This window comes from Nerophis lumbriciformis, linkage group LG16, assembly GCF_033978685.3.
Source record: "Nerophis lumbriciformis linkage group LG16, RoL_Nlum_v2.1, whole genome shotgun sequence".
NCBI lineage: Eukaryota > Metazoa > Chordata > Actinopteri > Syngnathiformes > Syngnathidae > Nerophis > Nerophis lumbriciformis.
The window spans coordinates 4,728,949-4,756,463 of record NC_084563.2 but is presented as its reverse complement, the minus strand read 5'-3'; the positions used below and the strand labels follow the sequence as shown (position 1 = coordinate 4,756,463).

Below are 27,515 nucleotides of genomic sequence, written 5' to 3'. Positions count from 1 at the left end.
AGGGTCCACGCTGACAAAGCAAAAATACAACTTTAAAGAAAGTCACTAAGTGTGCTGGTTTACCTCCATATATGCAAAGCTTTTCAAAATAAAAGCCCCCCCACCTTTTTTTTTGTTTCACCTTTCTCTCTTTAAATTCCCCCCGGTTTTGTGTTGGTTTTTGCTGGGGGACTTTCAAAGCGATGACCTCATCCCCCCACCCCCCAGTGATAAATTCCGTGACAAAGAGAGGCGGACAAATGGGGCGAGTGAAGGGGGGTGCGGGGCCATAAAAGCCGCACACTGACGCTTGGCGTTTTATTATCTTTGAACAGGTGGCCCCCCCCCCCCCCCCCCCGCCCCCCCGGGCAGGGGACATCCCGCTCGGGTTGCGCCGGCAGCTGAGCCACTTCCTGTAACAATCAAGACAAACACAGTGCTCCTTTTTTTTCCATTCATATATTTTTCTGCATTAAAGTTAACATACTTTTTTTTGCTTTTGTGCCGCCCTCGTTCACTAAGTATTCGATAGTTCTTGTTATAATGGAGTAACATTTAAGACTGTCTCTTGCAATAAATATCATAAAATAATAGAGCTTCACATAATAAATATTTTGTACAACAACAACGACAAAAAAAAAACATTTGGAGAGAGAAAAATAGCCAGAATTATTTCCTCTTATGGGTGTTTTGTTTCAGCTTAATGTACAGAAGGGAAGGTAATATTGCAATAATGCAACGTCAGCTGCTGTTAGCTACATCATGGCCGACAAGATGGTCCTTCACAGGTGAGAGGAGGAGGGGGCGGGGCTTAAGGCAAACACTGGTGTGTAAAACCCGGATCCAGGAGAGAAGACTCGAGTGGTTGCTCCTCGGAATGTTCCGTAAACATTCGCCCGTGTCGTCTTTTGCGGCGATCAGGAGGGCTTGCGCGGCGCCCAGCTCTCCAGCTTGCAGTACACGGTGTTGGAGTTCTTGCAGCGGCAGCCGGGGCGCTTGGCGCGGTCGTAGCAGCCCTGGCACGCCCGCAGGCAGCCCTTGACGGGCGGGTAGCACAGCAGGCAGGGGAAGAGCAGCGACATCAGCCCCATGCAGAGGAAGCGCGGGCAGCAGTGCGAGCGCGACGGCGAGCAGGGGTGGTCGGCGCAGGAGTCGCCCTCGTCGTCGTTGGAGCAGTGGTAGAAGGCGCCCTTCACCAGGCACATGCAGGTGCCGTGCTCCAGGGCGCTCTCCGCCGAGCACAGGCACTGCCCGCCGCACGCCAGACACGCCGGCAGGGCGCGGGGCGCCGTGCACTCGCCGCATTTGCACTTGCCGCAGCGCTCGCAGATGAACTGGTGCCCGGCGGCGGGCGCCCAGGCCTCCTTGGCGGAGTCCGGTTTAAGCGGGGGCGGGGGGAATAGGGCGCTCGGCTTGGGTTGGGTCCGCACGGGCCGCTCCGAGCCCAACCTGGCGGGGGGCGAGCGAGCCAGGAGTCCCTGCTCGGAGGAGGCGCTGCCGTTGCTCCCAGAGCTGGCGGCGCTCCCCGTGCTGGTGGAGCGACTCAGCCCCGGCACCCGGGGACCACCATGGTGGTGGTGGTGGTGCCCGGACCCCCGGCGCTCATAGTTGTTGTTCACATTCACCAGGATGACCTCGTGAGTCCTCTCCTGCTTCTCCCGGGGCCTGGGCGGCATGCGGGGCGCCGGGGGCCGCCGCGCCGCAGCCGAGGGCCCCTCCGTGTACTCGTTGCTGGAGCGGATGGCCTTGATCTGGTCCAGGGAGAGGATGGCGGCATGCTGGAAGTCCCGCTCGTAATCCGACCTCTGGGAAGGCTGCCGGATCAGCGCTAACGAACCGCCGGGGCCGTGTTGACTTTGGAGCTCCATCTGGGGGGATCACCACTTCCGACATTCACCGTGGACTTGGCGTGCATCGGAGAACCTGCCGCAGAAGGAGAAGTTAATTCTGCTTTTTGGCCCCCGGTAGACGTTGAAACAACGTTGAGGACTTGAACATGAACAACATGCTTTTTGACCACGTTTAAATCAAGGCTCGGTTCTGACGTTGACGTTCTACAACACAAATATAACCTTGAAACAACATACTTTTAACGTTGATTTGAACATTGAATTTTGGTCATTTTCCCAACCAAAATTCAAATATAACGTTGAAACAACATGCTTTTTGACAAGTTTTAATCAATGTTAGGTTCTGACGTTGACCGTTGAATTTTGGTCATTTTCTCAACCAATATTCTACATAACGTTGAAACAACATACTTTTTGACAACTTTTACTCTATGTTGGGTTCTGACGTTGACCGTTGAATTTTGGTCATTTTCTCAACCAAAATTCTACAACCCAAATATAACGTTGAAACAACATACTTTTTGACGACGTTTGATAAATGGCCGGTTCTGACGTTGACCATTGAACTTTGGTCATTTTCCCAACCAATATTCTATATAACGTTGAAACAACATACTTTTTGACAACTTTTAATCAATGTTAGGTTCTGACGTTGACCGTTGAATTTTGGCCGTTTTCCCAACCAATATTCTACATAACGTTGAAACAACATACTTTTTGACAACTTTTAATCAATGTTAGGTTCTGACGTTGACCATTGAATTGTGGTCATTTTCCCAACCAATATTCTACATAACGTTGAAACAACATACTTTTTGACAACTTTTAATCAATGTTAGGTTCTGACGTTGACCGTTGAATTTTGGTCATTTTCTTAACCAATATTCTACATAACGTTGAAACTACATGCTTTTTGTCAACTTTTAATCAATGTTGGGTTCTGACGTTGACCGTTGAATTTTGGTCATTTTCTTAACCAATATTCTACATAACATTGAAACAACATACTTTTTGACAACTTTTAATCAATGTTAGGTTCTGACGTTGACCGTTGAATTTTGGTCATTTTCTCAACCAAAATTCTACAACCCAAATATAACGTTGAAACAACATGCTTTTTGACAACTTTTAATCAATGTTAGGTTCTGACGTTGACCGTTGAATTTTGGTCATTTTCTCAACCAAAATTCTACAACCCAAATATAACGTTGAAACAACATGCTTTTTGACAACTTTTACTCAATGTTAGGTTCTGACGTTGACCGTTGAATGTTGGTCATCTTCTCAACCAAAATTCTACAACCCAAATATAACGTTGAAACAACATGCTTTTTGACAACTTTTACTCAATGTTAGGTTCTGACGTTGACCGTTGAATTTTGGTCATTTTCTCAACCAAAATTCTACAACCCAAATATAACGTTGAAACAACATGCTTTTTGACAACTTTTAATCAATGTTAGGTTCTGACGTTGACCGTTGAATTTTGGTCATTTTCCCAACCAATATTCTACATAACGTTGAAACTACATGCTTTTTGTCAACTTTTAATCAATGTTGGGTTCTGATGTTAAACGTTGAATTTTGGTCATTTTCTCAACCAATATTCTACAACACAAATATAACTTTGAAACAACATACTTTTTGACGAATTTTGATAAATGGCCGGTTCTGACGTTGACCATTGAACTTTGGTCATTTTCCTAACCAATATTCTACATAACGTTGAAACAACATACTTTTTGACAACTTTGACTCAATGTTAGGTTCTGACGTTGACCGTTGAATTTTGGTCATTTTCTCAACCAAAATTCTACAACCCAAATATAACGTTGAAACAACATGCTTTTTGACAACTTTTACTCAATGTTAGGTTCTGACGTTGACCGTTGAATTTTGGTCATTTTCTTAACCAATATTCTACATAACGTTGAAACTACATGCTTTTTGTCAACTTTTAATCAATGTTGGGTTCTGATGTTAAACGTTGAATTTTGGTCATTTTCTCAACCAATATTCTACAACACAAATATAACGTTGAAACAACATACTTTTTGACGAATTTTGATAAATGGCCGGTTCTGACGTTGACCATTGAACTTTGGTCATTTTCCTAACCAATATTCTACATAATGTTGAAACAACATACTTTTTGACAACTTTTAATCAATGTTAGGTTCTGACGTTGACCGTTGAATTTTGGTCATTTTCTCAACCAAAATTCTACAACCCAAATATAACGTTGAAACAACATGCTTTTTGACAACTTTTACTCAATGTTAGTTTCTGACGTTGACCGTTGAATTTTGGTCATTTTCTCAATCAAAATTCTACAACCCAAATACAACGTTGAAACAACATGCTTTTTGACAACTTTTACTCAATGTTAGGTTCTGACGTTGACCGTTGAATTTTGGTCATTTTCTTAACCAATATTCTACATAACGTTGAAACTACATGCTTTTTGTCAACTTTTAATCAATGTTGGGTTCTGACGTTGACCGTTGAATTTTGGTCATTTTCTCAACCAATATTCTACAACACAAATATAACGTTGAAACAACATACTTTTTGACGAATTTTGATAAATGGCCGGTTCTGACGTTGACCATTGAACTTTGGTCATTTTCCTAACCAATATTCTACATAATGTTGAAACAACATACTTTTTGACAACTTTTAATCAATGTTAGGTTCTGACGTTGACCGTTGAATTTTGGTCATTTTCTCAACCAAAATTCTACAACCCAAATATAACGTTGAAACAACATGCTTTTTGACAACTTTTACTCAATGTTAGGTTCTGACGTTGACCGTTGAATTTTGGTCATTTTCTCAACCAAAATTCTACAACCCAAATATAACGTTGAAACAACATGCTTTTTGACAACTTTTACTCAATGTTAGGTTCTGACGTTGACCGTTGAATTTTGGTCATTTTCTCAACCAAAATTCTACAACCCAAATATAACGTTGAAACAACATGCTTTTTGACAACTTTTACTCAATGTTAGGTTCTGACGTTGACCGTTGAATTTTGGTCATTTTCTTAACCAATATTCTACATAACATTGAAACAACATACTTTTTGACAACTTTTAATCAATGTAAGGTTCTGACGTTGACCGTTGAATTTTGGTCATTTTCTCAACCAAAATTCTACAACCCAAATATAACGTTGAAACAACATGCTTTTTGACAACTTTTACTCAATGTTAGGTTCTGACGTTGACCGTTGAATTTTGGTCATTTTCTCAACCAAAATTCTACAACCCAAATATAACGTTGAAACAACATGCTTTTTGACAACTTTTACTCAATGTTAGGTTCTGACGTTGACCGTTGAATTTTGGTCATTTTCTCAACCAAAATTCTACAACCCAAATATAACGTTGAAACAACATGCTTTTTGACAACTTTTACTCAATGTTAGGTTCTGACGTTGACCGTTGAATTTTGGTCATTTTCTCAATCAAAATTCTACAACCCAAATACAACGTTGAAACAACATGCTTTTTGACAACTTTTACTCAATGTTAGGTTCTGACGTTGACCGTTGAATTTTGGTCATTTTCTTAACCAATATTCTACATAACGTTGAAACTACATGCTTTTTGTCAACTTTTAATCAATGTTGGGTTCTGACGTTGACCGTTGAATTTTGGTCATTTTCTCAACCAATATTCTACAACACAAATATAACGTTGAAACAACATACTTTTTGACGAATTTTGATAAATGGCCGGTTCTGACGTTGACCATTGAACTTTGGTCATTTTCCTAACCAATATTCTACATAATGTTGAAACAACATACTTTTTGACAACTTTTAATCAATGTTAGGTTCTGACGTTGACCGTTGAATTTTGGTCATTTTCTCAACCAAAATTCTACAACCCAAATATAACGTTGAAACAACATGCTTTTTGACAACTTTTACTCAATGTTAGGTTCTGACGTTGACCGTTGAATTTTGGTCATTTTCTCAACCAAAATTCTACAACCCAAATATAACGTTGAAACAACATGCTTTTTGACAACTTTTACTCAATGTTAGGTTCTGACGTTGACCGTTGAATTTTGGTCATTTTCTCAACCAAAATTCTACAACCCAAATATAACGTTGAAACAACATGCTTTTTGACAACTTTTACTCAATGTTAGGTTCTGACGTTGACCGTTGAATTTTGGTCATTTTCTTAACCAATATTCTACATAACATTGAAACAACATACTTTTTGACAACTTTTAATCAATGTAAGGTTCTGACGTTGACCGTTGAATTTTGGTCATTTTCTCAACCAAAATTCTACAACCCAAATATAACGTTGAAACAACATGCTTTTTGACAACTTTTACTCAATGTTAGGTTCTGACGTTGACCGTTGAATTTTGGTCATTTTCTCAACCAAAATTCTACAACCCAAATATAACGTTGAAACAACATGCTTTTTGACAACTTTTACTCAATGTTAGGTTCTGACGTTGACCGTTGAATTTTGGTCATTTTCTCAACCAAAATTCTACAACCCAAATATAACGTTGAAACAACATGCTTTTTGACAACTTTTACTCAATGTTAGGTTCTGACGTTGACCGTTGAATTTTGGTCATTTTCTCGACCAAAATTCTACAACCCAAATATAACGTTGAAACAACATGCTTTTTGACAACTTTTAATCAATGTTAGGTTCTGACGTTGACCGTTGAATTTTGGTCATTTTCCCAACCAATATTCTACATAACGTTGAAACAACATACTTTTTGACAACTTTTAATCAATGTAGGGTTCTGACGGTGACCGTTGAATTTTGGTCATTTTCTCAACCAATATTCTACATAACGTTGAAACAACATGCTTTTTGACAACTTTAAATCAATGTTGGGTTCTGACGTTGACCGTTGAATTTTGGTCGTTTTCTCAACGAATATTCTACAACACAAATACAACGTTGAAACAACATGCTTTTTGACGACTTTTTATCAATATTTTGTTCTGACGTTACAATTGAATTTTGGTCATTTTCCCAACCAATATTCTACAAGATGTTGAAACAACTTTTAATCAATGTTGGGTTCTGACATTGACCATTGAATTTTGGTCATTTTCTCAACCAATATTCTACATAACGTTGAAACAACATACTTTTTGACAACTTTTAATCAATGTTGGGTTCTGACGTTGACTGTTGAATTTTGGTCGTTTTCCCAATGAATATTCTACAACACAAATACAATGTTGAAACAACATGCTTTTTGATGACTTTTAATCAATATTTTGTTCTGACGTTACAATTGAATTTTGGTCATTTTCCCAACCAATATTCTACAAGATGTTGAAACAACTTTTAATCAATGTTGGGTTCTGACATTGACCATTGAATTTTGGTCGTTTTCCCAACAAATATTCTACATAACGTTGAAACAACATACTTTTTGACAACTTTTAATCAATGTTAGGTTCTGACGTTGACCGTTGAATTTTGGTCACTTTCCCAACCAATATTCTACATAACGTTGAAACAACATACTTTTTTGACAACTTTTAATCAATGTTGGGTTCTGACGTTGACCGTTGAATTTTGGTCGTTTTCCCAACGAATATTCTACATAACATTGAAACAACATACTTTTTGACAACTTTTAATCAATGTTGGGTTCTGACGTTGACCGTTGAATTTTGGTCGTTTTCTCAACAAATATTCTACAACACAAATACAACGTTGAAACAACATGCTTTTTGACGACTTTTTATCAATATTTTGTTCTGACGTTACAATTGAATTTTGGTCATTTTCCCAACCAATATTCTACATAACGTTGAAACAACATACTTTTTGACAACTTTTAATCAATGTTGGGTTCTGACGTTGACCGTTGAATTTTGGTAATTTTCTCAACCAATATTCTACATAACGTTGAAACAACATACTTTTTGACAACTTTTAATTAATGTTGGGTTCTGACGTTGACCGTTGAATTTTGGTCATTTTCCCAACCAATATTCTACATAACGTTGAAACAACATACTTTTTGACAACTTTTAATCAATGTTAGGTTCTGACGTTGACCGTTGAATTTTGGTCATTTTCTCAACCAATATTCTACATAACGTTGAAACAACATACTTTTTGACAACTTTTAATCAATGTTAGGTTCTGACGTTGACCGTTGAATTTTGGTCATTTTCTCAACCAATATTCTACATAACGTTGAAACAACATACTTTTTGACAACTTTTAATCAATGTTAGGTTCTGACGTTGACCGTTGAATTGTGGTCATTTTCCCAACCAATATTCTACATAACGTTGAAACAACATACTTTTTGACAACTTTTAATCAATGTTGGGTTCTGACGTTGACCGTTGAATTTTGGTCATTTTCTCAACCAATATTCTACATAACGTTGAAACAACATACTTTTTGACAACTTTTAATCAATGTTGGGTTCTGACGTTGACCGTTGAATTTTGGTCGTTTTCCCAACCAATATTCTACATAACGTTGAAACAACATACTTTTTGACAACTTTTAATCAATGGTAGGTTCTGACGTTGACCGTTGAATTGTGGTCATTTTCCCAACCAATATTCTACATAACGTTGAAACAACATACTTTTTGACAACTTTTAATCAATGTTGGGTTCTGACGTTGACCGTTGAATTTTGGTCATTTTCTCAACCAATATTCTACATAACGTTGAAACAACATACTTTTTGACAACTTTTAATCAATGTTAGGTTCTGACGTTGACCGTTGAATTTTGGTCGTTTTCCCAACCAATATTCTACATAACGTTGAAACAACATACTTTTTGACAACTTTTAATCAATGTTAGGTTCTGACGTTGACCGTTGAATTGTGGTCATTTTCCCAACCAATATTCTACATAACGTTGAAACAACATACTTTTTTGACAACTTTTAATCAATGTTGGGTTCTGACGTTGACCGTTGAATTTTGGTCATTTTCTCAACCAATATTCTACATAACGTTGAAACAACATACTTTTTGACAACTTTTAATCAATGTTGGGTTCTGACGTTGACTGTTGAATTGTGGTCATTTTCCCAACCAATATTCTACATAACGTTGAAACAACATGCTTTTTGACAACTTTTAATCAATGTTAGGTTCTGATGTTGACCGTTGAATTGTGGTCATTTTCCCAACCAATATTCTACATAACGTTGAAACAACATACTTTTTGACAACTTTTAATCAATGTTGGGTTCTGACGTTGACCGTTGAATTTTGGTCATTTTCCCAACCAATATTCTACATAACGTTGAAACAACATACTTTTTGACAACTTTTAATCAATGTTGGGTTCTGACGTTGACCGTTGAATTTTGGTCATTTTCCCAATCAATATTCTACATAACGTTGAAACAACATACTTTTTGACAACTTTTAATCAATGTTAGGTTCTGATGTTGACCGTTGAATTGTGGTCATTTTCCCAACCAATATTCTACATAACGTTGAAACAACATGCTTTTTGACGACGTTTAATCAATGTTGGGTTCTGACGTTGACCGTTGAATTGTGGTCATTTTCCCAACCAATATTCTACATAACGTTGAAACAACATACTTTTTGACAACTTTTAATCAATGTTTGGTTCTGACGTTGACCGTTGAATTTTGGTCATTTTCTCAACCAATATTCTACAACACAAATATAACGTTGAAACAACATACTTTTTACGTTGATTTGAACATTGAATTTTGGTCATTTTCCCAACCAAAATTCTACAACCCAAATATAACGTTGAAACAACATGCTTTTTGACAACTTTTAATCAATGTTAGGTTCTGACGTTGACCGTTGAATTGTGGTCATTTTCCCAACCAATATTCTACATAACGTTGAAACAACATACTTTTTGACAACTTTTAATCAATGTTAGGTTCTGACGTTGACCGTTGAATTTTGGTCACTTTCCCAACCAATATTCTACATAACGTTGAAACAACACACTTTTTGACAACTTTTAATCAATGTTGGGTTCTGACGTTGACCGTTGAATTTTGGTCATTTTCTCAACCAATATTCTACATAACGTTGAAACAACATACTTTTTGACAACTTTTAATCAATGTTGGGTTCTGACGTTGACCGTTGAATTTTGGTCATTTTCTCAACCAAAATTCTACAACCCAAATATAACGTTGAAACAACATGCTTTTTGACAACTTTTAATCAATGTTAGGTTCTGACGTTGACCGTTGAATTGTGGTCATTTTCCCAACCAATATTCTATATAACGTTGAAACAACATACTTTTTGACAACTTTTACTCAATGTTAGGTTCTGACGTTGACCATTGAACGTTGGTCATTTTCCCAACCAATATTCTACATAACGTTGAAACAACATACTTTTTTGACAACTTTTAATCAATGTTGGGTTCTGACGTTGACCGTTGAATTTTGGTCGTTTTCCCAACGAATATTCTACATAACATTGAAACAACATACTTTTTGACAACTTTTAATCAATGTTGGGTTCTGACGTTGACCGTTGAATTTTGGTCGTTTTCTCAACAAATATTCTACAACACAAATACAACGTTGAAACAACATGCTTTTTGACGACTTTTTATCAATATTTTGTTCTGACGTTACAATTGAATTTTGGTCATTTTCCCAACCAATATTCTACATAACGTTGAAACAACATACTTTTTGACAACTTTTAATCAATGTTGGGTTCTGACGTTGACCGTTGAATTTTGGTAATTTTCTCAACCAATATTCTACATAACGTTGAAACAACATACTTTTTGACAACTTTTAATTAATGTTGGGTTCTGACGTTGACCGTTGAATTTTGGTCATTTTCCCAACCAATATTCTACATAACGTTGAAACAACATACTTTTTGACAACTTTTAATTAATGTTAGGTTCTGACGTTGACCGTTGAATTGTGGTCATTTTCCCAACCAATATTCTACATAACGTTGAAACAACATACTTTTTGACAACTTTTAATCAATGTTAGGTTCTGACGTTGACCGTTGAATTGTGGTCATTTTCCCAACCAATATTCTACATAACGTTGAAACAACATACTTTTTGACAACTTTTAATCAATGTTGGGTTCTGACGTTGACCGTTGAATTTTGGTCATTTTCTCAACCAATATTCTACAACACAAATATAACGTTGAAACAACATACTTTTTGACAACTTTTAATCAATGTTAGGTTCTGACGTTGACCGTTGAATTGTGGTCATTTTCCCAACCAATATTCTACATAACGTTGAAACAACATACTTTTTGACAACTTTTAATCAATGTTGGGTTCTGACGGTGACCGTTGAATTTTGGTCATTTTCTCAACCAATATTCTACATAACGTTGAAACAACATACTTTTTGACAACTTTTAATCAATGTTGGGTTCTGACGTTGACCGTTGAATTTTGGTCGTTTTCCCAACCAATATTCTACAACACAAACACAACATTGAAACAACATGCTTTTTGACAACGTTTGATCGATGTTGGGTTCTGACGTTAACCATTGAATGTTGGTCATTTTCCCAACCTGACGTTAACCATTGAATGTTGGTCATTTTCCCAACCTGACGTTAACCATTGAATGTTGGTCATTTTCCCCAACCAATATTCTACAACATGTTGAAAAAACATGCTTTTTGAAAACGTTTAATCAATGTTTTGTTCTGACGTTAACCATTAAATTGTGGTCATTTTCCCAACCAATATTCTACATAACGTTGAAACAACATACTTTTTGACAACTTTTAATCAATGTTGGGTTCTGACGGTGACCGTTGAATTTTGGTCATTTTCCCAACGAATATTCTACATAACGTTGAAACAACATACTTTTTGACAACTTTTAATCAATGTTAGGTTCTGACGTTGACCGTTGAATTGTGGTCATTTTCCCAACCAATATTCTACAAAACAAATATAACGTTGAAACAACATACTTTTTGACAACTTTTAATCAATGTTAGGTTCTGACGTTGACCGTTGAATTGTGGTCATTTTCCCAACCAATATTCTACATAACGTTGAAACAACATACTTTTTGACAACTTTTAATCAATGTTGGGTTCTGACGTTGACCGTTGAATTTTGGTCATTTTCTCAACCAATATTCTACGACACAAACACAACGTTGAAACAACATGCTTTTTGACGGCGTTTAATCAATGTTGGGTTCTGACGTTGACCGTTGAATTTTGGTCGTTTTCCCAACGAATATTCTACATAACATTGAAACAACATACTTTTTGACAACTTTTAATCAATGTTGGGTTCTGACGTTGACCGTTGAATTTTGGTCGTTTTCTCAACAAATATTCTACAACACAAATACAACGTTGAAACAACATGCTTTTTGACGACTTTTTATCAATATTTTGTTCTGACGTTACAATTGAATTTTGGTCATTTTCCCAACCAATATTCTACATAACGTTGAAACAACATACTTTTTGACAACTTTTAATCAATGTTGGGTTCTGACGTTGACCGTTGAATTTTGGTAATTTTCTCAACCAATATTCTACATAACGTTGAAACAACATACTTTTTGACAACTTTTAATTAATGTTGGGTTCTGACGTTGACCGTTGAATTTTGGTCATTTTCCCAACCAATATTCTACATAACGTTGAAACAACATACTTTTTGACAACTTTTAATTAATGTTAGGTTCTGACGTTGACCGTTGAATTGTGGTCATTTTCCCAACCAATATTCTACATAACGTTGAAACAACATACTTTTTGACAACTTTTAATCAATGTTAGGTTCTGACGTTGACCGTTGAATTGTGGTCATTTTCCCAACCAATATTCTACATAACGTTGAAACAACATACTTTTTGACAACTTTTAATCAATGTTGGGTTCTGACGTTGACCGTTGAATTTTGGTCATTTTCTCAACCAATATTCTACAACACAAATATAACGTTGAAACAACATACTTTTTGACAACTTTTAATCAATGTTAGGTTCTGACGTTGACCGTTGAATTGTGGTCATTTTCCCAACCAATATTCTACATAACGTTGAAACAACATACTTTTTGACAACTTTTAATCAATGTTGGGTTCTGACGGTGACCGTTGAATTTTGGTCATTTTCTCAACCAATATTCTACATAACGTTGAAACAACATACTTTTTGACAACTTTTAATCAATGTTGGGTTCTGACGTTGACCGTTGAATTTTGGTCGTTTTCCCAACCAATATTCTACAACACAAACACAACATTGAAACAACATGCTTTTTGACAACGTTTGATCGATGTTGGGTTCTGACGTTAACCATTGAATGTTGGTCATTTTCCCAACCTGACGTTAACCATTGAATGTTGGTCATTTTCCCAACCTGACGTTAACCATTGAATGTTGGTCATTTTCCCAACCAATATTCTACAACATGTTGAAAAAACATGCTTTTTGAAAACGTTTAATCAATGTTTTGTTCTGACGTTAACCATTAAATTGTGGTCTTTTTCCCAACCAATATTCTACATAACGTTGAAACAACATACTTTTTGACAACTTTTAATCAATGTTGGGTTCTGACGGTGACCGTTGAATTTTGGTCATTTTCCCAACGAATATTCTACATAACGTTGAAACAACATACTTTTTGACAACTTTTAATCAATGTTAGGTTCTGACGTTGACCGTTGAATTGTGGTCATTTTCCCAACCAATATTCTACAAAACAAATATAACGTTGAAACAACATACTTTTTGACAACTTTTAATCAATGTTAGGTTCTGACGTTGACCGTTGAATTGTGGTCATTTTCCCAACCAATATTCTACATAACGTTGAAACAACATACTTTTTGACAACTTTTAATCAATGTTGGGTTCTGACGTTGACCGTTGAATTTTGGTCATTTTCTCAACCAATATTCTACGACACAAACACAACGTTGAAACAACATGCTTTTTGACGGCGTTTAATCAATGTCGGGTTCTAACGTTGAATTAACATTTAATTTTGGTCATTTTCCCAACCAATATTCTACAACCCAAATACAACGTTGAAACAACATGCTTTTTGACGACGTTTATTCAATGTTTGAACATTGAAATTTGGTCATTTTCCCCAACCAATATTCTACGACACAAACACAACGTTGAAACAACATGTTTTTGACGACGTTTAATCAATGTCGGGTTCTAATGTTGAGTTAACATTGAATTTTGGTCATTTTCCCAACCAATACTCTACAACCCAAATACAACGTTGAAACAACATGCTTTTTGACGGCGTTGAATCAATGTCGAGTTCTAATGTTGATTTGACCATTGAAATTCGGTCATTTTTCCAACAGATATTCTACAACACAAATACAACGTTGAAACAACATGCTTTTTGACGACGTTTATTCAATGTTTGAACATTGAAATTTGGTCATTTTCCCAACCAATATTCTACGACACAAACATAACGTTGAAACAACATGCTTTTTGACGGCGTTTAACCAATGTCGGGTTCTAACGTTGATTTGACCATTGAAATTCGGTCATTTTTCCAACCAATAATCTACAACACAAATACAACGTTGAAACAACATGCTTTTTGACGACGTTTATTCAATGTTTGACCATTGAAATTTGGTCATTTTCCCAACCAATATTCTACGACACAAACACAAGGTTGAAACAACATGCTTTTTGACGACGTTTAATCAATGTCGGGTTCTAACGTTGATTTGACCATTGAATTTTGGTCATTTTCCCAACCAATATTCTACAACCCAAATACAACGTTGAAACAACATGCTTTTTGACGGTGTTTAATCAATGTCGAGTTCTAACGTTGATTTGACCATTGAAATTCAGTCATTTTTCCAACGGATATTCTACAACACAAATACAACGTTGAAACAACATGCTTTTTGACAACGTTTATTCAATGTTTGACCATTGAAATTTGGTCATTTTCCCAAGCAATATTCTATGACACAAACACAACGTTGAAACAACATGCTTTTTGACGGCGTTTAACCAATGTCGGGTTCTAACGTTGATTTGACCATTGAAATTCGGTCATTTTTCCAACCAATATTCTACAACACAAATACAACGTTGAAACAACATGCTTTTTGACGACGTTTATTCAATGTTTGACCATTGAAATTTGGTCATTTTCCCAAACAATATTCTACGACACAAACATAACGTTGAAACAACATGCGTTTTGACGACGTTTAATCAATGTCGGGTTCTAATGTTGAGTTAACATTGAATTTTGGTCATTTTCCCAACCAATATTCTACAACCCAAATACAACGTTGAAACAACATGCTTTTTGACGGTGTTTAATCAATGTCGAGTTCTAACGTTGATTTGACCATTGAAATTTGGTCATTTTCCCAACCAATATTCTACGACACAAACATAACGTTGAAACAACATACTTTTTGACAACTTTTAATCAATGTTAGGTTCTGACGTTGACCGTTGAATTGTGGTCATTTTCCCAACCAATATTCTACAACACAAACACAACATTGAAACAACATGCTTTTTGACGACGTTTGATAAATGTTAGGTTCTGACGTTGACCGTTGAATTTTGGTCGTTTTCCCAACCAATATTCTACATAACGTTGAAACAACATGCTTTTTGACAACGTTTAATCAATGTCAGGTTCTAATGTTGAGTTAACATTGAATTTTGGTAATTTTCCCAAACAATATTCTACAACCCAAATACAACGTTGAAACAACATGCTTTTTGACGACGTTTATTCAATGTTTGCACATTGAAATTTGGTCATTTTCCCCAACCAATATTCTACGACACAAACACAACGTTGAAACAACATGCTTTTTGACGGCGTTTAATCAATGTCGGGTTCAAACCTTGATTTGACCATTGAATTTTGGTCATTTTCCCAACCAATATTCTACAACCCAAATGCAACGTTGAAACAACATGCTTTTTGACGACGTTTATTCAATGTTTGACCATTGAAATTTGGTCATTTTCCCAACCAATATTCTATGACACAAACATAACGTTGAAACAACATGCTTTTTGACGGCGTTTAATCAATGTCGGGTTCTAACGTTGATTTGACCATTGAATTTTGGTCATTTTCCCAACCAATATTCTACAACCCAAATGCAACGTTGAAACAACATGCTTTTTGACGACGTTTATTCAATGTTTGACCATTGAAATTTGGTCATTTTACCAACCAATATTCTACGACACAAACACAACGTTCAAACAACATGCTTTTTGACGACGTTTAATCAATGTCGGGTTCTAACGTTGATTTGACCATTGAATTTTGGTCATTTTCCCAACCAATATTCTACAACCCAAACACAACGTTGAAACAACATGCTTTTTGACGACGTTTATTCAATGTTTGCACATTGAAATTTGGTCATTTTCCCCAACCAATATTCTACGACACAAACACAACGTTGAAACAACATGCTTTTTGACGGCGTTTAATCAATGTCGGGTTCTAACCTTGAGTTAACATTGAATTTTGGTCATTTTCCCAACCAATATTCTACAACCCAAATACAACGTTGAAACAACATGCTTTTTGACGACGTTTATTCAATGTTTGCACATTGAAATTTGGTCATTTTCCCCAACCAATATTCTACGACACAAACACAACGTTGAAACAACATGCTTTTTGACGACGTTTAATCAATGTCGGGTTCTAATGTTGAGTTAACATTGAATTTTGGTCATTTTCCCAACCAATATTCTACAACCCAAATACAACGTTGAAACAACATGCTTTTTGACGACGTTTATTCAATGTTTGCACATTGAAATTTGGTCATTTTCCCCAACCAATATTCTACGACACAAACACAACGTTGAAACAACATGCTTTTTGACGACGTTTAATCAATGTCAGGTTCTAATGTTGAGTTAACATTGAATTTTGGTCATTTTCCCCAACCAATATTCTACGACACAAACACAACGTTGAAACAACATGCTTTTTGACGGCGTTTAATCAATGTCGGGTTCTAATGTTGAGTTAACATTGAATTTTGGTCATTTTCCCCAACCAATATTCTACGACACAAACACAACGTTGAAACAACATGCTTTTTGACGGCGTTTAATCAATGTCGGGTTCTAACGTTGATTTGACCATTGAATTTTGGTCATTTTCCCAACCAATATTCTACAACCCAAACGCAACGTTGAAACAACATGCTTTTTGACGACGTTTATTCAATGTTTGACCATTGAAATTTGGTCATTTTCCCAACCAATATTCTACAACCCAAATGCAACGTTGAAACAACATGCTTTTTGACGACGTTTATTCAATGTTTGCACATTGAAATTTGGTCATTTTCCCCAACCAATATTCTACGAGACAAACACAACGTTGAAACAACATGCTTTTTGACGGCGTTTAATCAATGTCGGGTTCGAACGTTGATTTGACCATTGAATTTTGGTCATTTTCCCAACCAATATTCTACAACCCAAATGCAACGTTGAAACAACATGCTTTTTGACGACGTCTATTCAATGTTTGACCATTGAAATTTGGTCATTTTCCCAACCAATATTCTACGACACAAACACAACGTTGAAACAACATGCTTTTTGACGGCGTTTATTCAATGTTTGACCATTGAAATTTGGTCATTTTCCCAACCAATATTCTACGACACAAACACAACGTTGAAACAACATGCTTTTTGACGGCGTTTAATCAACGTTGAGTTAACATTGAATTTTGGTCATTTTCCAACCAATACTCTACAACCCAAATACAACGTTGAAACAACATGCTTTTTGACGACGTTTATTCAATGTTTGACCATTGAAATTTGGTCATTTTCCCAAACAATATTCTACGACACAAACATAACGTTGAAACAACATGCTTTTTGACGGCGTTTAATCAATGTCGGGTTCTAATGTTGAGTTAACATTGAATTTTGGTCATTTTCCCAACCAATATTCTACAACCCAAATACAACGTTGAAACAACATGCTTTTTGACGGTGTTTAATCAATGTCGAGTTCTAACGTTGATTTGACCATTGAAATTTGGTCATTTTCCCAACCAATATTCTACGACACAAACATAACGTTGAAACAACATACTTTTGAACAACTTTTAATCAATGTTGGGCTCTGACGTTGACCGTTGAATTTTGGTCATTTTCTCAACCAATATTCTACAACACAAATATAACGTTGAAACAACATACTTTTTGACAACTTTTAATCAATGTTAGGTTCTGACGTTGACCGTTGAATTGTGGTCATTTTCTCAACCAATATTCTACATAACGTTGAAACAACATACTTTTTGACAACTTTTAATCAATGTTGGGTTCTGACGTTGACCGTTGAATTTTGGTCATTTTCTCAACCAATATTCTACAACACAAATATAACGTTGAAACAACATACTTTTTGACGACGTTTGATAAATGGCCGGTTCTGACGTTGACAATTGAACTTTGGTCATTTTCCCAACCAATATTCTACATAACGTTGAAACAACATACTTTTTGACAACTTTTAATCAATGTTGGGTTCTGACATTGACCGTTGAATTTTGGTCATTTTCCCAACCAATATTCTACATAACGTTGAAACAACATACTTTTTGACAACTTTTAATCAATGTTAGGTTCTGACGTTGACCGTTGAATTGTGGTCATTTTCCCAACCAATATTCTACATAACGTTGAAACAACATACTTTTTGGCGCCGTTTATCCAATGTCAGATCTTGACGTTGACTGTTGAATTTTGGTCATTTTCCCGACCAATATTCTACGACCCAAACACAACGTTGAAACAATATGCTTTTTGACGGCGTTTAATCAATGTCGGGTTCTAACGTTGAGTTAACATTTAATTTTGGTCATTTTCCCAACCAATATTCTACAACCCAAATACAACGTTGAAACAACATGCTTTTTGACGACGTTTATTCAATGTTTGAACATTGAAATTTGGTCATTTTCCCCAACCAATATTCTACGACACAAACACAACGTTGAAACAACATGCTTTTTGACGACGTTTAATCAATGTCGAGTTCTAACGTTGATTTGACCATTGAAATTCGGTCATTTTTCCAACGGATATTCTACAACACAAATACAACGTTGAAACAACATGCTTTTTGACGACGTTTATTCAATGTTTGAACATTGAAATTTCGTCATTTTCCCAACCAATATTCTACGACACAAACATAACGTTGAAACAACATGCTTTTTGACGGCGTTTAATCAATGTCGGGTTCTAACGTTGAGTGAACATTGAATTTTGGTCATTTTCCCAACCAATATTCTACAACACAAACACAACGTTGAAACAACATGCTTTTTGACGACGTTTATTCAATGTTTGACCATTGAAATTTGGTCATTTTCCCAACCAATATTCTATGACACAAACATAACGTTGAAACAACATGCTTTTTGACGGCGTTTAATCAATGTCGGGTTCTAATGTTGAGTTAACATTGAATTTTGGTCATTTTCCCAACCAATATGCTACAACCCAAATACAACGTTGAAACAACATGCTTTTTGACTATGTTTATTCAACGTTTGACCATTGAAATTTGGTCATTTTCCCAACCAATATTCTACGACACAAACACAACGTTGAAACAACATGCTTTTTGACGACGTTTAATCAATGTCGGGTTCTAACGTTGAGTTAACATTGAATTTTGGTCATTTTCCCAACCAATATTCTACAACACAAACACAACGTTGAAACAACATGCTTTTTGACGACGTTTATTCAATGTTTGACCATTGAAATTTGGTCATTTTCCCAACCAATATTCTATGACACAAACACAACGTTGAAACAACATGCTTTTTGACGACGTTTATTCAATGTTTGACCATTGAAATTTGGTCATTTTCCCAACCAATATTCTACGACACAAACACAACGTTGAAACAACATGCTTTTTGACGACGTTTATTCAATGTTTGACCATTGAAATTTGGTCATTTTCCCAACCAATATTCTACGACACAAACACAACGTTGAAACAACATGCTTTTTGACGGCGTTTAATCAATGTCGGGTTCTAATGTTGAGTTAACATTGAATTTTGGTCATTTTCCCAACCAATATGCTACAACCCAAATACAACGTTGAAACAACATGCTTTTTGACGATGTTTATTCAATGTTTGACCATTGAAATTTGGTCATTTTCCCAACCAATATTCTATGACACAAACATAACGTTGAAACAACATGCTTTTTGACGACGTTTAATCAATGTCGGGTTCTAACGTTGAGTTAACATTGAATTTTGGTCATTTTCCCAACCAATATTCTACAACACAAATACAACATTGAAACAACATGCTTTTTGACGACGTTTATTCAATGTTTGCACATTGAAATTTGATTATTTTCCCAACCAATATTCTACGACACAAACATAACGTTGAAACAACATGCTTTTTGACGACGTTTAATCAATGTCGGTATCTAATGTTGAGTTAACATTGAATTTTGGTCATTTTCCCAACCAATATTCTACAACCCAAATACAACGTTGAAACAACATGCTTTTTGACGATGTTTATTCAACGTTTGACCATTGAAATTTGGTCATTTTCCCAACCAATATTCTACGACACAAACACAACGTTGAAACAACATGCTTTTTGACGACGTTTAATCAATGTCGGGTTCTAATGTTGAGTTAACATTGAATTTTGGTCATTTTCCCAACCAATATTCTACAACACAAATACAACATTGAAACAACATGCTTTTTGACGACGTTTAATCAATGTCGGGTTCTAATGTTGAGTTAACATTGAATTTTGGTCATTTTCCCAACCAATATTCTACAACCCAAATACAACGTTGAAACAACATGCTTTTTGACGACGTTTATTCAATGTTTGCACATTGAATTTTGGTCATTTTCCCCAACCAATATTCTACGACACAAACACAACGTTGAAACAACATGCTTTTTGACGGCGTTTAATCAATGTCGGGTTCTAATGTTGAGTTAACATTGAATTTTGGTCATTTTCCCAACCAATATTCTACAACACAAACACAACGTTGAAACAACATGCTTTTTGACGACGTTTATTCAATGTTTGACCATTGAAATTTGGTCATTTTCCCAACCAATATTCTATGACACAAACATAACGTTGAAACAACATGCTTTTTGACGGCGTTTAATCAATGTCGGGTTCTAACGTTGATTTGACCATTGAATTTTGGTCATTTTCCCAACCAATATTCTACAACCCAAACGCAACGTTGAAACAACATGCTTTTTGACGACGTTTATTCAATGTTTGACCATTGAAATTTGGTCATTTTCCCAACCAATATTCTACGACACAAACACAACGTTGAAACAACATGCTTTTTGACGGCGTTTAATCAATGTCGGGTTCTAATGTTGAGTTAACATTGAATTTTGGTCATTTTCCCAACCAATATTCTACAACCCAAATGCAACGTTGAAACAACATGCTTTTTGACGACGTTTATTCAATGTTTGCACATTGAAATTTTGTCATTTTCCCCAACCAATATTCTACGACACAAACACAACGTTGAAACAACATGCTTTTTGACGACGTTTAATCAATGTCGGGTTCTAACGTTGATTTGACCATTGAATTTTGGTCATTTTCCCAACCAATATTCTACAACCCAAACACAACGTTGAAACAACATGCTTTTTGACGACGTTTATTCAATGTTTGACCATTGAAATTTGGTCATTTTCCCAACCAATATTCTACGACACAAACACAACGTTGAAACATGCTTTTTGACGACGTTTAATCAATGTCGGGTTCTAACGTTGATTTGACCATTGAATTTTGGTCATTTTCCCAACCAATATTCTACAACCCAAATACAACGTTGAAACAACATGCTTTTTGACGACGTTTATTCATTGTTTGACCATTGAAATTTGGTCATTTTCCCAACCAATATTCTACGACACAAACACAACGTTGAAACAACATGCTTTTTGACGGCGTTTAATCAATGTCGGGTTCTAATGTTGAGTTAACATTGAATTTTGGTCATTTTCCCAACCAATATTCTACAACCCAAATACAACGTTGAAACAACATGCTTTTTGGCGACGTTTATTCAATGTTTGCACATTGAAATTTGGTCATTTTCCCCAACCAATATTCTACGACACAAACATAACGTTGAAACAACATGCTTTTTGACGGCGTTTAATCAATGTTGGGTTCTAATGTTGAGTTAACATTGAATTTTGGTCATTTTCCCAACCAATATTCTACAACCCAAATGCAACGTTGAAACAACATGCTTTTTGACGACGTTTATTCAATGTTTGCACATTGAATTTTGGTCATTTTCCCCAACCAATATTCTACGACACAAACACAACGTTGAAACAACATGCTTTTTGACGGCGTTTAATCAATGTCGGGTTCTAACGTTGATTTGACCATTGAATTTTGGTCATTTTCCCAACCAATATTCTACAACACAAACACAACGTTGAAACAACATGCTTTTTGACGACGTTTATTCAATGTTTGACCATTGAAATTTGGTCATTTTCCCAACCAATATTCTATGACACAAACATAACGTTGAAACAACATGCTTTTTGACGGCGTTTAATCAATGTCGGGTTCTAACGTTGATTTGACCATTGAATTTTGGTCATTTTCCCAACCAATATTCTACAACCCAAACGCAACGTTGAAACAACATGCTTTTTGACGACGTTTATTCAATGTTTGACCATTGAAATTTGGTCATTTTCCCAACCAATATTCTACGACACAAACATAACGTTGAAACAACATGCTTTTTGACGGCGTTTAATCAATGTTGGGTTCTAATGTTGAGTTAACATTGAATTTTGGTCATTTTCCCAACCAATATTCTACAACCCAAATGCAACGTTGAAACAACATGCTTTTTGACGACGTTTATTCAATGTTTGCACATTGAAATTTGGTCATTTTCCCCAACCAATATTCTACGAGACAAACACAACGTTGAAACAACATGCTTTTTGACGGCGTTTAATCAATGTCGGGTTCGAACGTTGATTTGACCATTGAATTTTGGTCATTTTCCCAACCAATATTCTACAACCCAAATGCAACGTTGAAACAACATGCTTTTTGACGACGTCTATTCAATGTTTGACCATTGAAATTTGGTCATTTTCCCAACCAATATTCTACGACACAAACACAACGTTGAAACAACATGCTTTTTGACGGCGTTTATTCAATGTTTGACCATTGAAATTTGGTCATTTTCCCAACCAATATTCTACGACACAAACACAACGTTGAAACAACATGCTTTTTGACGGCGTTTATTCAATGTTTGACCATTGAAATTTGGTCATTTTCCCAACCAATATTCTACGACACAAACACAACGTTGAAACAACATGCTTTTTGACGGCGTTTAATCAACGTTGAGTTAACATTGAATTTTGGTCATTTTCCAACCAATACTCTACAACCCAAATACAACGTTGAAACAACATGCTTTTTGACGACGTTTATTCAATGTTTGACCATTGAAATTTGGTCATTTTCCCAACCAATATTCTACGACACAAACATAACGTTGAAACAGCATGTTTTGAGACGACGTTTAATCAATGTCGGGTTCTAACGTTGATTTGACCATTGAATTTTGGTCATTTTCCCAACCAATATTCTACAACCCAAACACAACGTTGAAACAACATGCTTTTTGAAGACGTTTATTCAATGTTTGACCATTGAAATTTGGTCATTTTCCCAACCAATATTCTACGACACAAACACAACGTTGAAACAACATGCTTTTTGACGACGTTTAATCAATGTCGGGTTCTAATGTTGAGTTAACATTGAATTTTGGTCATTTTCCCAAACAATATTCTACAACACAAATACAACGTTGAAACAACATGCTTTTTGACGACGTTTATTCAATGTTTGCACATTGAAATTTGATTATTTTCCCAACCAATATTCTACGACACAAATACAACGTTGAAACAACATGCTTTTTGACGACGTTTAATCAATGTCGGGTTCTAATGTTGAGTTAACATTGAAATTTGGTCATTTTCCCAACCAATATTATACAACCCAAATACAACGTTGAAACAACATGCTTTTTGACGACGTTTATTCAATGTTTGACCATTGAAATTTGGTCATTTTCCCCAACCAATATTCTACGACACAAACACAACGTTGAAACAACATGCTTTTTGACGGCTTTTAATCAATGTCAGGTTTTAACCTTGATTTGACCATTGAATTTTGGTCATTTTCCCAACCAATATTATACAACCCAAATACAACGTTGAAACAACATGCTTTTTGACAACGTTTATTCAATGTTTGCACATTGAAATTTGGTCATTTTCCCAACCAATATTCTACGACATAAACACAACGTTGAAACAACATGCTTTTTGACGACGTTTAATCAATGTCGGGTTCTAACCTTGATTTGACCATTGAATTTTGGTCATTTTCCCAACCAATATTCTATGACACAAACATAACGTTGAAACAACATGCTTTTTGACGACGTTTAATCAATGTCGGGTTCTAATGTTGAGTTAACATTGAATTTTGGTCATTTTCCCAACCAATATTCTACAACACAAATACAACATTGAAACAACATGCTTTTTGACGACGTTTATTCAATGTTTGCACATTGAAATTTGATTTTTTTCCCAACCAATATTCTACGACACAAACATAACGTTGAAACAACATGCTTTTTGACGGCGTTTAATCAATTTCGGGTTCTAATGTTGAGTTAACATTGAATTTTGGTCATTTTCCCAACCAGTATTCTACAACCCAAATACAACGTTGAAATAACATGCTTTTTGACGACGTTTATTCAATGTTTGCACATTGAAATGTGATTATTTTCCCCAACCAATATTCTACGACACAAACACAACGTTGAAACAACATGCTTTTTGACGGCGTTTAATCAATGTCGGGTTCTAACCTTGATTTGACCATTGAATTTTGGTCATTTTCCCAACCAATATTATACAACCCAAATACAACGTTGAAACAACATGCTTTTTGACGACGTTTATTCAATGTTTGACCATTGAAATTTGGTCATTTTCCCAACCAATATTCTACGACACAAACACAACGTTGAAACAACATGCTTTTTGACGGCGTTTAATCAATGTCGGGTTCTAATGTTGAGTTAACATTGAATTTTGGTCATTTTCCCAACCAATATTCTACAACACAAACACAACGTTGAAGCAACATGCTTTTTGACGACGTTTATTCAATGTTTGACCATTGAAATTTGGTCATTTTCCCAACCAATATTCTACGACACAAACACAACGTTGAAACAACATGCTTTTTGACGACGTTTAATCAATGTCGGGTTCTAATGTTGAGTTAACATTGAATTTTGGTCATTTTCCCAACCAATATTCTACAACCCAAATACAACGTTGAAACAACATGCTTTTTGATGACGTTTATTCAATGTTTGCACATTGAAATTTGGTCATTTTCCCCAACCAATATTCTACGACACAAACACAACGTTGAAACAACATGCTTTTTGACGGCGTTTAATCAATGTCGGGTTCTAACGTTGATTTGACCATTGAATTTTGGTCATTTTCCCAACCAATATTATACAACCCAAATACAACGTTGAAACAACATGCTTTTTGACAACGTTTATTCAATGTTTGACCATTGAAATTTGGTCATTTTCCCAACCAATATTCTACGACACAAACACAACGTTAAAACAACATGCTTTTTGACGGCGTTTAATCAATGTCGGGTTCTAATGTTGAGTTAACATTGAATTTTGGTCATTTTCCCAACCAATATTCTACAACACAAATACAACATTGAAACAACATGCTTTTTGACGACGTTTATTCAATGTTTGCACATTGAAATTTGATTATTTTCCCAACCAATATTCTACGACACAAACATAACGTTGAAACAACATGCTTTTTGACGGCGTTTAATCAATGTCTGGTTCTAACGTTGATTTGACCATTGAATTTTGGATATTTTCCCAACCAATATTCTACAACCCAAACACAACGTTGAAACAACATGCTTTTTGACGACGTTTATTCAATGTTTGCACATTGAAATTTGGTCATTTTCCCCAACCAATATTCTACGACACAAACACAACGTTGAAACAACATGCTTTTTGACGACGTTTATTCAATGTTTGACCATTGAAATTTGGTCATTTTCCAACCAATACTCTACAACCCAAATACAACGTTGAAACAACATGCATTTTGACGACGTTTATTCAATGTTTGACCATTGAAATTCGGTCATTTTTCCAACGGATATTCTACAACACAAATACAACGTTGAAACAACATGCTTTTTGATGACGTTTATTCAATGTTTGACCATTGAAATTTGGTCATTTTCCCAACCAATATTCTACGACACAAACACAACGTTGAAACAACATGCTTTTTGACGACGTTTAATCAATGTCGGGTTCTAACGTTGATTTGACCATTGAATTTTGGTCATTTTCCCAACCAATATTCTACAACCCAAACACAACGTTTTGACGACGTTTATTCAATGTTTGACCATTGAAATGTGGTCATTTTCCCAACCAAGAACGTGGATCCAGTGTTAGACATCAACGTTGTCTCAGTTTAGAAACGCAACTATTTTTGTTTCAACGTCAGTTTTAAACGGACTTCTAATCAACGTTGCATCAATGTCTCGTGCCTGCTGGGATCGTGTCTATTTGTGCGTTCTTCCGACTCCTCTTCCCCTCCAACGCGCACGTCAACACTTCCCGTCCTCATTAGCATGTCAATGACTCGTTAACATTTAAATGCGGCCGCCATGAAACCAAGAAATTAGTATTCCGGCCCATAAAAAAAAAATACAAGAAGGAGGAACAAAACAAAGTTTAACGCATTTATTTGCTTCTCATGATTGATTTTAACTTGTTTTTTTAAACATATTTTCTTTTGCATATTAAAGCGCTGCAAAAAGTCTGGCACGCAAAAAAAAAAAAAAAAATTATGAATGAAAACAAGCGCGGTGGGGGAGGGGCACGCAGGACGCATACACGCGTGGAAGCAACTTTAAAAATACTTTAAAAACAAAAACAACTGCTTTTTAATTGGCACTGCGAGGAAAATGTTAAATTAGTTGCATGCAAAGGAGGACAAAAAAAGTTTTTTTTTTTACCTAAAAGTAGTCCGGAGGCTCCAATCCATCAAGCAGCCAGTTGCTAAGATCCAAAGTGGGGAAAAATCCTTCCAAGTCGCGCAGTAATCCAAACTTCTAGTCTCGCACTTTTCTTCTGGCAAAGTTCATCGCACGCAAGACAGTAAATCCACAGCAAAAAACACGTCTTCCTTTTCTTTCTTTTCAGCGTGGGAAGGCCGCCGAAGTCCGTCCGGGACGAAGCTTGTACGAGTCCCGGGTGGAGAGGTCCGCCAAGTGCGCGTCGACGGCGAGCAAAGTGCGTGCGGAGCGAGAAGAGGCGAGAATGTGACGGAGGTTCGGCTCCTGCTCGGCGGAATGAATGATGGCTGGGGGGCGGGGCAGCCCAGGCCACGCCCCCCATCGCGGAGGATACATTACATCCGCTCCCGGCG

At 36.1% G+C, this 27,515-nt stretch overlaps 1 protein-coding gene across 1 annotated transcript; it reads right to left on the bottom strand.

Moving 5' to 3' along the window:
• Positions 1-402: 402 nt before the first annotated feature.
• Positions 403-27,515, bottom strand: spry1 (sprouty homolog 1, antagonist of FGF signaling (Drosophila)). The gene is made up of 2 exons (XM_061977285.2): positions 27,103-27,515; positions 403-1,902 (listed from the first exon to the last, which is right to left on the bottom strand). Exon 2 carries the CDS (start codon positions 1,845-1,847, stop codon positions 897-899), a length of 951 nt encoding a protein of 316 aa, XP_061833269.1. The 5' UTR covers positions 1,848-1,902; positions 27,103-27,515; the 3' UTR covers positions 403-896.

What these genes read in the sequence shown, in the direction of transcription:
- spry1 (XM_061977285.2), bottom strand. Translation starts at nt 1,847, where the DNA reads ATGGAGCTCCAAAGTCAACACGGCCCCGGCGGTTCGTTAGCGCTGATC.